Genomic DNA, 13,286 nt, shown 5'->3' with positions numbered 1-13,286 from the left:
TAGAAAACGAGCAACAGTTCTGCTGATAGCCCCACGGTGGCCTTGCAGATTCTAGTTTGCAGACCTGATTGCCCTCCTGCACGGAGAGCCTTGGCAACTCCCAGTGAGAGTGGACTTGTTGTCCCAGGTGCAAGGCAATGCTTTGGCAGCCATCCCTGCATGTCATGTCCAGATTGATGGCGAGCCCCCTGGCGTGTGCAGTTTCTGAACGGAGCTCAATGGCTACGGCCTCCTCGCACACCTTCACTGCCCACATGGCGCCTTGATGTAGTGCTGGATGCACTTTCCCAAGCCCCATTTGAGCCACTGAACACAGCTGAGCTGAAGCTAGTGTCACTTATGACTGCGTTGTGCTGGCAATCACCTCTGCAAAATGTGTGAACGAGTTATGCGCGATGTCCATACACCCATCGTGTGTCCGTTTTGCAGGAGATAGCTACAGGGTCATGCTACGGCCTAACCCTACGTTCCTCCCAACAGTGCTGTCTCCATTTCATGTCAACAAGCCTATTGAGTTGATGGCTTTTCATCCTCCTCCTTTTGCTTTGGAGCAAGAGAGTCAGCTCTGCCCTGTTCGGGCCCTCAGATGCTATTTGGAACGCACTAAGGACATTCGGCGCTCAGACCAATTGTTTGTCTTATGGAGCGCGGACATAGGGCCAGGCGCTTTCAAAGCATTGAATTGTGGACACTATTACCATGGCCTACGAGTCCACCGGGTGCCTGAACACGGTGCCTTAGGAGGCCACCCTGTATATAGTTTGTTCATTATTGCATTATGTTGTGGTGGTGCAGGCATCTGGCCTGTACCCCGCTATGTATATATAACATGTGTAAACAGCAGGACTATGGCTCCACTCTAGCCTGTGTAGAATGAAGCTCACTGCTGCTGTTCACAGCTGATGATGCTCGACTTGTTTGCTGCCTCGCTGTGTACATAGTTCCTTGGTCAGCAGGTCTTTGGCCCACTCTGGCTGTGTGCCATAGAGCAAGAGACCGCTGCTGCTGTCCTCAGCGGTAAGCACTTGAGCGGGCTCTCATGTTCCGCTTTGTACATTGTTAATTTGTCAGCACAGTAGAGCTAGTGTTGCCCTGCGTTAGCTGGTCTAATCAGCAGGCATCAACTGCTCCTGTGTTCCGTGGGTGGCGCAAGAGTTCGTTCCTGCACCCCATGGTGTATATAGTTCGTTTGTATGACATTTTAAGTTGTCAGCACAGTGGAGCTCTCCGCTCTGTACTGTTCAGTTGCGGATGCTCCTGTGCTGCGCGGAGGCAGAATGAATGCTCCTGCTGCCACACAATATATATTGTTGTTTTCAGCTCAGCTACTCTGTTGACTAGCCAGCTGTGTATTATGTTGTGTTTCAGTGGGTCTGTGGCCCCGCTCGTATTGGATCAGGGGTCCACTGCCATGATAATGCGCGGAGGGCGCATAAGTTGCATGATTGCCTGCGCCAAATATTGTGCAAGTAGTTTACGGCCTCACTCCTAGCTGCACTAGTAGAGTAGCCAGCCTTGCTATTATAAGCGGAGGGCGTAACAGTTAACCTCTATAGCCCTGCTTTGTATATTCTGATTCTGGACAGTTCCCAAAAAGAGCGTGACTGCAGTCTTCGCTCCTGGGCGGCTCACTATGGGGCCACTTAGATTACTCCCTTATCAGCTCACTGCCTCCTCCCTTGTGACAGTTTTGTTATACATTAACCTCTCCCCCTTGAGCAGTGCTTCCAACTTGAACAATAACAATAGGTTGCGATTGCAACTCCGGTTATCTGAAAAAGGAAGCACTGCCCAAGGGTTGCAAGGTCGCGCGGGAGTCCTAGCTCCCGGCAAAAGGGGACGAACCTGCGCAGACATCACGTTTTATAGAACAGGAAGTGGGAAGGGACCTGTTCTCAGTGACGAGTGCAGGGGCCAATGGTAGCTTTGATAGATTGATGTTTTTCAATCAGGTTCCTACGGAAGAGCACAGAAACCCCTCCCCCTAGGGTAGTGCTTCCTTTTTCAGATAACCGGAGTTGCATTTGCAAACTATCGTTATATTGTTGCTGCTCTGAATGTGACTAATCGCCACACAGATATTAATAGAACCAGTAGCTGTTATTTGGATTTACTTTATTAGAGCCAAGAGCCTAGCGATAATATAGATAAGACACAAATATTGCCTGCTGCTTTAATCTTGTGCCTTATGCAGGGCTTGGTGTTTATACCCCAGCTGCTTGTTTGCTGATTTCTACATGGCAGTTTTCTGAATTATAAAAATGAAGAAGTGGTGCCTCCAAATGTATTCTGTCAGTGCAAGATATTGTCTGGATATTGGCTTGAGGAGATCCTTATAAAAATATGGATTAAAAGCTTGTACTGCCCTGTACCACTCACTAATTCATAGACTGTAATCTCATCTGAGAGTATCTAATCGAATACTAGTAATAAAAGCATCTCAGAGGGTCGCAGCCTGTAGGAAATGTTGAAAAATAAACCAGAAGGAAAGATGTTACATTACTGCTATTCATCATAGCAGCTCTGCCACGGTTTATTAATTATAATCCTGTTTTCCATTTCTGTTCCCTTTTTCCACAGGCTCCCTCAGGCTCTGCGAAAGGTACGTTATTTTACTGTCGCAATCTCCACATCTTCAATTCCCCACGCTGACACTCCCTGAAACTTGACTGTGTCACAGCTACTGCATTTTCATAGGATTTACACACTTGTGGCTGAGGGGTTTCTTGTCAGTAGCATTTAATCCAGCAGGTGCACGTGAACTTAGGAGAAAAAGCCAAGGTTTAATCACAAAGATTGATGATTTCCATGTCTAAGACTGCTGATTTGATAGCCAGCAGTTTTGATGGTTCTCTCAGAAGTTCTCGTAAAAAGCATTTGGCGTTCCCTTGATTTAGTGCTGGAGGAGCAGACAAGCAATCTGTACATTCCTTCATGTTGTAGTGGTGGCTAAGGTTATCAACCTCATTTTTATATCAAGTCAATTTCGGATCCGTCCCCATTCAGTGGATTACCTATGGTTTTTCAGTGGTCCTGCAAATGTCCCTCAGCAGGCTACCGTCCAGTTTAAAAAATGAATAAATATAGTAGCTCTTGCCTTAACTAGAATATAGACTTCAAAGTGTCAAGATACATTGTGCAACAGGCTTATATTCAATGAACATTTATTGGAAAATTAAGTTTAAGCTGGTTTATGTATCTGACCAATAAGCAAGTTATAGTTTTCAGTCTGTGACTGTTGTAGCCTAGAGTATATGAAAGCATGTTTAGCCTTCAGATAATTTCAAGGAAATTTTATGTTGTGATTTGTAGATCCATTCCTCGGATCCAGCTCAAATTCTGATCCTGTTCATGAACTGCATCAGGACTCAATCCGGATTTTGAAAAGATACAGGGAGTCCGAACTAAACAAAAGTACAAAATAGACAGTGGGTATTAAGTGACTTTTCCTCACTCGGCAACTCGTGGGTGATGTTATTCACAGTGATAAATACATCTTTCTGACTGTAAAAACAAAGGAAGATTTCTACAAAAACAAAATGCACGAGAATCGACGTTTAACTGTATGTAAATAAAATATTAAGGGAGGGCATATAGACAGATTATGAAAATTATATATATAAAAAGGTATATTACCGTGTGTGCCACTTACGAACCGGAAACAAAAATCGGATCGCTTGACCCTGAGCCTGAACTGCTTTGTACAACATTTTTTTTTTTATGATCCAGCTCCGGTGAGCTCTGATCTGATCTGATGTAATAATTTTCCCCTCTGAAAAATTCAGAAGGCTGAGGAGTATTCTGGTCCTTGCCTGCCTGGAGAGAGAGCGAATTTCAATCTGTGATCTGTAGTTTTCCTATCTTTTTCTTTTTTTTTTCTTTGGCTCCCTCCCACACACTCTTGGTCACCACCTGTCTCTCTGCATGTGTGTGTCACTGTCTCTCTTTGCGTCTCTGTCCCCTTGTGCATGACCCCTTCTTAGAGGTCAAAGTTCACAACAGCCCTCGTCTGGACAAGTCCGGAGGTGCCTCAGGTATGATGAAAGCAGGTGAGTCTTCATCCGCTGTAGCCAAAATACAATCCTTAGAAGCCAATACATTTTGTTTTTGTTTTTGTTTTTTTTGCTGAACTATATTTGACCCTGATATCCTGTGCACAAGCCATGTATCATCTGCTATAAACCTTTTGCTTGCGTGACGCTTTTATCTGCAGGAAATTTAGTTTGTCCGTTCATATATTCGAATAAAAATGATGTGCCAGAAAGTAAAAAGGAAACTGCTCTATAATATGATGAATCTATTTTGCAGAAAACAAAGTACCGAAAAAATATGTATTTGTGTAAGTGTGCACTGGTTGGTGTGGTGTACAAGATTTGTAAATGTTATTCACTTAATTGTCTTGAGTTCGCATTATATAGTAAGGCAAGTACGAGGAAATTAAATGAGTAAAAGGAGCTCGACAGATGCCAGTTTTTACTTGGCTCTTGTCCTGAAGCTTTCAAAACAGGATGTATAACGTTCTCTGGCTTGCTTACAATTTGGTGTCTGAAGAGCACTGATTTAGCCCGTTGCCTCCTAAATTAAATGGGAGTGCATTACAGTAATAAATGTGGATGATGAGTCTTTGGATATTTATGAGATCATGTGGGGCTCTCAAACTCTAGTGGCTTATCCAGGTGTTGTTTTATTTAAAAAAAAAAACATTTGCTTTCAGCCATGCAACGATACTGTAATAAAGAGTGTGAGAGATTACACTGAAGTGTCTCTTTATGAACAGAAGAAGGTCGGGAAAGAAAGCTGTAATTTTATAGTTGTGCCGTTCGGCTGAGCGAGGGTCCTCACCGACGCGACTGGAGACTCACACAGAGGTAGAGCGATCTGCCAGCTGAGTGGGACATGTTTGCTCCTCATTTTCTCAAGAGGAGTCGTTCATTAACAGTCCTGCCGACTTCAGAAGAAAAAGAAAGAAAAAAACTCAGGAGAATTCAAAAAGTCCACGATGGGGGGAAAACATTGAATGAGAGACAAATTGTCTACAAGCACTTCAGTTACACCGTGTAGTCTTGGCCCATCAGTCAATTCTTACATCTCTCTGATCTTAGAGACAATATTATGTATTCTTAACTGACAGATAGCACGAAGCACGTGCTCGGTGACTGTCTATTGCAACGTACAGTTTAGATCAAATGTGCACTGTTTGTTTTAGTCTGTCCAAATGATAGATGGCAAGTCTAAAATCTATCTATTTATCATGTCATGCCCACATACCCAACAGCTTTAGCAATTTGCCATCTTTACAAAGTCCCCTCAGCCACAGTGGGCTATTGGCGTAGCCTCGATTTTGGACCCACAATCCCCATTGTGGGCGAACATGATCTCTAAAGTCAGTATCCTTTGTGTAATACATGAAAACAATCATTGGTTCCAAACATTTTAAAAAGAATGACCCTTTTAAAATGGGGGGAAGAACAACATGATGGCCTTTAACACAACCAATGGATGGACATAAAATGACATATTTTAATCAATACTGATCAGGCAGGAGTGGAATGAAAGGAGCAGAATTTGACATGAACCCTAAAGACACACAACACCTCGAGGGCTCGAGCCCTCGTACATCTTTGATTTTTACAAACCCCCACGGGGTAAAACTGTCATGGTTGGGGATTGTGCTTGCCAGTTCCCTGTCACCTTAAGGTACCGGCCCAGGCTGACAAAGCTATGATCGCTCACTGCTAGTAAAGCTGGTGCTTTCTCTTGGAATCTGACTTGATGCAGAAAATTGCTTTTGGAATATTTCTAATGAGAGGGATGCTCTTTCTCCCTAGAGCTGAGCTATATCTGAGCCTTTCCATGGACTAATGCAACCCAAAGATCCCCCTAGGGGGCAATGATGGAGTGTCTGTGGTGACCTTTTCTATCTAGAATGTCTCTGATCAAAACCACAACAGTCTGATATCTGAATGCATGAAAGAGTTAAACTCCTGCTGTTTTCATATGTGTAGGATCTGCCATGTAGCTCTTGTTGGGGGGTGGGGCTCAATTCATTCAATGGGTTTTGCTCTCTGAAATAGTTGCTGCTTAAAAAGTGATATTTTCTTTTGCTCTGAATTCCCGCTACTTAATTTCTGTACTACAACATTTTTTTTTTCTGTTGCCTTTTTGGTTTGCTCTCCCTGCGCCATCCATGTTGCAGGAATGTGAAATATGTTGTACATATTGTATCAAGTCTTTAACGGTGTTTCTCCTGCTTTTAACAAGTGTACTGTTTTTGTTTTCCTTGTCCAGTTGTTTTCAATAACCACCTCTGTTTGTCTGTCTGTGAGGGTGGGTGTCTGTGTACACTATGTAGCTGAGCAGTTACACTTCTGGGAATCTGAATGTTAGTGTGTACCGTACTTGCATATTAAGTAACCCAGGGTAATAACCTTCTATTTTTTTTATTTTATTTTTATAACCATCCCCCATATTTCTACACTGGCAAATTTGCTGTTACCATGGTACCAAGGCGCTGTTGAAAAACTGGCTGTTGCTGTACTGGCAATTGGTGGTTGCCATGGCAGCAGCATACTCGTACAGGTCGTCACTTTAGGAGGCTGAACCTGTAAAATGCCTTTTTTTTCATTATTGTTTAAGGCCAACATGTGCCCAGTTTTTGGGCTTGTTGTTGGATTAAAGTCAAATCTAACCTCTGCCATTGCTTGAGGAAACAGGAATGGATTGAAACCCAATCTGAGGAGAAGTGATGTTTTTTGAGTTGTCACCCAAGCTTATTTATATATCAGTGCACAGGACCTCTGTATATTATGGTTTGCATTCTTCCAGAGCCCGGAATGTAACCAGGGCTCCTTAACAGAACTACTTATTGCACTAATGTGCTTTTCAGAGAGACCCGCTTAAAGAAATGCAGAAACAAACAAATCAAGGAACTAAATTCACTATTGCCACTAATTATAAATAAAAAAGGCACAGTTTTAAAGCAGGATTTATAAAGAGTCTATGAGGTGAGAGTGAATGGAAGAAGGGGTGAATGGAGCAAGTGAGCTTGTGGCCCTAATGTCTCCTCTTGTCGACACCCAGCCATGTACTCAGTAGAGATCACCATCGAAAAGGACAGACTCACAGGGGAGACAAAAGTGCTGTCTACCAACACCCTGCTGCCCAAAGACCTCTCGCACCAAGGGGTCAAAGTCTATGAGGATGACCAGAAAGGTGACTTGAATGTGGATGGGGGGCGGGGGGGGGAGCAAATGACAGCGGTCAAACTTTACGAGAAGTGTTACGCAATCAGCCAGACCATGAGCGGAGTGTTGGATTTGTAAAACGTAGTAAAACTCTTCTAGCTCGAGAGTAGACGCGTTACAAATACTATTATTCAATCGTGAGCTGCCATAACATCCTTCCTTTTTCTTATTTCTTGTCCTACCCTGTGTCTTTTTTTGGACGTTATTATGTACCAAACTTAACAAAATTCAATGACCATCACCCTTTGGTTGCAAATAAAATTCACGAGAGAGTCAATCCAAGCACACAGTAAAGGATTTGAAACAAGAACGGAAAAGGGGGCAGCCATAGGATGCTTCATCAACTCATCTAAATGCAATTCTGTTTTTTCCAATAGGATCAGGTCTATATCTTACATTGTAATCCACTTCTCGTAAAGTAAACAATAAAGAAGTAAAGTGCATTTAGTCCTGCATGGCATATTGTAGCAGAGTGACCAACAGACCAAGAACAGGTAAAAAAAATATTAATACCTTAGTGGCTCTTGGAATTCTACATATTCCTTTTTTTTTAACAGATAATTTTTTGTAATTCAATCGTGAAAATTTATATAATTGCTTGCAAGTGTTCTAAATATAAAATGACAAACGTCTAGTTTCAACTAAACTTTGCAAAAATATATTTCATGTAGAGCAACACCCTCTTCAATGCCTTCTGTGATACATTTTTAAATCCACCCCAACATTGAATTGCTTTCAACGGCGATTTCTTCATTTCACGTCACCAGTGTAATCTTTTTCCTTGTGATGTCCAGAATCGCAATGTTTAGCTGAAACCTAATGTAGTGCCTTTGAGACATTTGTCACTTGGTCACCCTGTAGTGAAGGTTCTCTGTAGATATCACAGGCATGCCACCACCCCATTAATACCCCAGACTACCTTGACTCTTTCTGGACGAGCTATGCCTGAGCTACAGTCTTCCAGAAAAGAATGCACCCAATCACACTCTTCCCCCAGACCCTCCGATCCAACCCACCCTGTCTTCCTTGACAACTGGAGTTTGGTGGGAAGCTTGAAACTGGTTTTGGGGGGTTGACTACTGAACACCTTAGCTGGTGTATCTATGTGCATGTGGAAGATATACTGTTTTGCGTACAATTGTACTTGCTAATGTGATCCAGTGAGGATTTGAGATGGAGGTAAATATGGTTAATGAGTGGTTGTTTTATACAAAAAAAAATAAGGATCTACTGGTTGGCAATGGGTTGTAGATCTTCTCTTGGAAGCTTTGGAGAGGGGCAGCCAAAGGAGAGACAATCAAATGAGATGATAGTGATAGTGATGATCATTCTGTTGATGAGGCTACTAGTGGAAGTATGGAGTCACATTGTAGGGACCGATGATGTAAAGAAAATGCAAAAGAGAGCGGATTGCATTTAGCTTGTTTTTAATGTCACTAACTAACTCAACATGGCAGTACTGTACCTTACTGTATTGTATGATATGAAAAAAGAGAGTACATCATCTATGGATGCAGAAGATGTTATACTGCCACCTATGGGATGGAATATAAGAATCTGGAATCACAGTGATTTGGGGGATTTAAGAGGCAAATAGCTGTGCAATGGAGGGGCTGGTGGGTGGGAGGCCAGTCACATCTTGTGGAATTGGGATTTAGCTGAGAATCCAATACAAGTTGTTTTTTAATCAAAATAAATGAATAAACTGCTGCTACACTTTCAGCAAATGCGTCATGTGGTGTCTGAAATATGTTGTACACTTTCTCCCTCCTCTCTCTTCTTAATTAACATTGCTGTCAGCGTACACCCACACATTGCTCACCATGCCATTTTACTTAAATGCTCATATAATAAGATCATTAGAGGAGAAAAGTCTTGCATCTAAAACTTTTGGAGGACGGAGGGACTGCTGATAGCTAACAGTGTGTTGAATGTGTATGTTCTCAAGAAAAAGAGAAATCTTATAAAAGTTTAAGATGGGTGTCTTGACAAACGCAGTTTCTTCCAGATTTTGTGGGAGTCCAATGCGTTTCTAAAGGTCTTGCAAAGTTAAACTTAATGATCCAGTGAACAGCGACTGCCAAGAGAGTTTTTAAATCCTGGGGGGGGTTACATTTCTCTATGGTTTCCGCTGTGAAAGGCAGTTCTCCATTTCCTTGCTTTGCTTGTCTGCGCTTGATCTGATGTGCTGCAGTTGCTTCTGCTTTGCAGCTATTGCAGTGGAAGTAAATGTTTGTTAGAGAGAATAGCTCTTTAAACACTCCTTGCTTCTCCATTGTAGGAGAAATGGCATTGTTTTTCAAGCTTTGCTCATTGAAAACCTGGGGAGATTTCAAGTCACGTTCCACTCCCTGTTCATGTGAATTGAGATTCAAATCTGAACTGCAGGACACATTTGTTTTCAGAAAGTGAAATTGCAAATACTGTTGTCATTCACTAATTAAGAGCTTTTACTTAACTCCGGGAATTTTTAATGGTGTTGCCGTCAGCACAGGGACCAATAATGTGTAAATTGAATCGATAACTATATATTGGGTAATTGTACGGTTCACGTTAAGGAATATGAATGTAACCCAGCACACAGTAGTGGTTTCTGCGCTGACAACTGCCCCATGAGTCCTAAAATAGGCCCCTGATTTTCCTCTTGTCTCCCCTGCAGTGGTTCACGAGGTGCGTGGGGTGGATGGAGCCTTGGAGAACGGGGTTCATCTTCTGAGCTCTTCAGAAGTGGACGAGCTCATTCACAAGGCTGACGAGGCCTCCATGGGCGAGGGAACCCCTAAGACAGGGAAACCTGCCGAGGCCCAAGAGCAGACCCCCAAGAAGGAGATCACTGGCATGGAAGCCAAGCCCACTGACAGCCCCCAGACAGCGGAGGGAGAAGCCACAGAGGATCGCCCCGTTACCATGGTCTTCATGGGTTACCAGAACGTGGAAGATGTGAGTGAGACCAAGAAGGTGCTGGGTCTGGAGGGCACAGTGAAGGCCGAGCTGGTGGTCATTGAGGATGGGGAGAGCAAAGGAGGCGCCGACGGGGCCAAGCAGGAGCAGGCGCCCCCCAACGGGAGTGCGGCGGATCCCTTGAAAAGCCAGGAGGGTGGGGAGAAGGCAGCCGAGGCTGAAGCCGGAGCAGGAGACGTCAACACAAAGGAGAAACAGCCCTGCAAGTGCTGCTCAGTCATGTGAGCCTAGCCCTCAAACGAGGACTTGACTTTTCGAGTAAAAAACAAACAAAAAAAAACAAAAAAATACATTCTGTTCTGTACCTTTTGAGCGACTGTTTTTCCCCAATGTTTTTAGTTTTTGTTTTGTTTTTTGTTTTTATCACATTTTGTTATTTTAAATAGTTTTATTTTTGGGGGGTGGGGGGCATTTGCATCTTTACGATTAGTACTAAAACAAACTGTCAAAGTCAATCAGTTGGTTCAGCACTGAGTTATCTGAGGTTGATTTCTCCAAAATAGGGGGAAGGAGGTGGAATTATCCCCTATCCGTCTTGTGCTGAAGTTATTCAGTGTCATCCTGAATGCATAAATCTATCAAACTAAACACAACATCTCATATACACTGTCATTGATTTTGTAGTCTTACATTTCCCGTATGAAGGACACAGATGCGTATATCAATCTATATATTAAAATAATAAAAATAAGAAACATTTATTTTTTAAATATATTTATTAGGCTTTTTTTTAAGCTTTACATATTCGTCACTGCAAATACAGATGCATCTGATTAACTCTGTGTTATGCCAATATTTTTGGTTTGAAGTAAAAAGACATGATTTAAAAAAAAATAAGACAACCTTAATAAGGAAAATATCTTTTAAAATATGAAAAATATGAAGAAAGTAACATGAGAATCTTTTTCTATTGATTTCAAGAATGCTTGAAAGAAAGAAAAGCATAATGCCAAAATTGACCAATTATCAGTATAGGAGTGAGGTTGCAAACAAAGTGCCAGTTATACATTTGTATAATAATATTAAAACAGCTCGCGATGTAAAAAAGCAATTTTCATCTTGAAAAAACTAAATGGCAAAGGCACTTGAATTATTAAAATAAATCCCCTCGAACAAAGTCAGAATGGAAATAGACCTAAAAGGTTACAATATTTAACTACCTGACTACTTCAAAATAACATTTATTTTCCATTGTTTATGTTTTTATTTATTTGTTTACTGTTGAAACATCAATATTGTTTATTCGCTGTGCCATCAAGTGTCTAGATCGGAATTAAACCAACATGTTTTTTGTTTTTTGTTTTTCTTTCTGGGAATTGATATGTACTCTCCCATTATCACATTAATATTAATTATACTGCTACTTTTAATCATTTGAATGAATTCAGATACCTCTGTCTCTCATACCGGAGTTTGAGGCTCATTAAATAAATGCCATTGTGTAAACAGCCAAGTTTGCCTGATTCATTTTATGAGGCTTTATCCCTGGAAGAAAAACTAAGCCTTGGATAAATGGATGTTGGCTGGTGCCATTTTAAAAACAAGGACCACAGCAATTTGTATTTATTCCAGTGATGCAAACACCTACTTAGACAGAGCAATGGTTAATGTTTTTGATCCAAAAAAGAAAATAAAAATAGGTTTATTTTTTCTTATTTTGGGTATACTTCTAAAAATGTATTTTTATTTTTTGTAATCTTTATGTAAATTGCCCTTTGAAGTCTGAAAGCATATTTTGATGTTTATAACGGTGCTGTCCAGATCGTATTACTAATGTCTTGCTGTTTGGCTTCATTCTAGATTCTCGATTTTTTTGTTTATGTGTCTGTTTTGTTTTTTTTTTAACATGGTGATTTTCAGTTTGAGAGTGATCCTTAGTATTCACAATCCTTTGGGAGATTAATGATCAGAACAATGTTGTCTTTCACTTCTTGACCTGCCGAAACCTAGTTCACCATTTCTGCACACACAGACACGGTTTCAAAAACACAGCAAATGACACAGCAGGTGTTTATGAATACAGATAATATTGGTCTGCATCCTGGTGGTTTTTAATGTGTGTAAAGGTGTAAAGCTAGAGCGAAACTCGGGAGCATCCTGACATTCAAGGAATTTATGAGAAATTATTTTTCCCATGATACTCCTTTTATTCTTAGCTTTTTTTTCCCCCCAAATACACTGCTAATGCTTTGAAGCTAACATTAAACAACTGTTTTTTTATTTTATTTTCTGTTGTTCTGTTTTTGTTTCTCCTTTATTTCCTTTTAGATTTGTTTATTTCTTTGTTTGTTTTTGGAGCACATTTACATATCAGCAAATAGGAAACGTGGAAGTGAGCGCTAATGAAGTGAAGCCACACGAACACCAAGCCCATTTAAATAGTTTTCCTTTTAAGAGTTGTTACGATCCTACGCTGAAAGCTTATGTGCAACTTATCTAGGAATAAATTGAATCTGTTTTTCAAAATTAACTGAATATGGCATTAGGCTGGACTCACTAAAGTCATTTGTGGTGAATCTGTTTTTATTTCAAAGTCTGACAGGCAGTGACCGTGAGCCTGTCTATAGTTCTTCTGAAATGTTGTAACAGACTCTATGCAAGTATTCAGGTATAAAACAACCACCACCCCCTATCCACCTCTATGCAGAACTGGACCACTTTCTGCAACTTGTTTTTCTGTCACCCTGCACAACCGCAACCCTGTGAACAACTGTGAAGTCTGCTCCTTTTGTTGTGTACTTCTTCAATCACAACAAAGCATGCTGTATCTGAAACAGCCGTCAACTGGGTCCTGCTGTTTTTTTTTTGAGTTGTGTTCGTGTACAGTGTCTTACCAATAGAGCAGTTTGTGCATTTTACTCCCAGGCAAAGGACTGTACGGTGTGTTTGTTTCCTCTTGAGACCTTACAGTTACATTAGTGAAATGATCCCACAGAGCAAGGGACATTTTTCTGAAGGGGTTGTCGGCTTCATCTTAAACGTTGGCAGGTTTTACAATTTAATTAAATTTTTAATGTAAGTGTCATCTGTTGGGGGTATGCATCCAATGGTTTGTCACGATAAGTAAAATTAAGTTTGAAG

The 13,286-nt window shown here is 41.3% G+C and overlaps 1 protein-coding gene across 3 annotated transcripts in view; it reads left to right on the top strand.

Moving 5' to 3' along the window:
• palm1a (paralemmin 1a) overlaps window positions 1-12,430 on the top strand; it is a 58,666-nt gene extending 46,236 nt beyond the window's left edge. For 2 of the 3 annotated variants that reach the window (XM_066696301.1, XM_066696303.1), the window contains exons 6-8: window positions 2,581-2,602; window positions 7,081-7,212; window positions 9,904-12,430. In XM_066696301.1, the coding sequence (XP_066552398.1) occupies window positions 2,581-2,602; window positions 7,081-7,212; window positions 9,904-10,430 (681 nt within the window). In that variant the 3' untranslated portion in view covers window positions 10,431-12,430. The remainder of the gene's footprint in view (window positions 1-2,580; window positions 2,603-7,080; window positions 7,213-9,903) is intronic. The other variant, XM_066696304.1, reaches the window with a different exon arrangement.
• The last annotated feature ends 856 nt before the right edge of the window (window positions 12,431-13,286 follow it).

The sequence above is a fragment of the Amia ocellicauda genome, chromosome 22 (assembly GCF_036373705.1).
Source record: "Amia ocellicauda isolate fAmiCal2 chromosome 22, fAmiCal2.hap1, whole genome shotgun sequence".
NCBI classification, from domain to species: Eukaryota; Metazoa; Chordata; class Actinopteri; order Amiiformes; family Amiidae; genus Amia; species Amia ocellicauda.
Note: the sequence above shows the minus strand (reverse complement) of the source record. Positions and strands in the feature narration are given on the sequence as shown.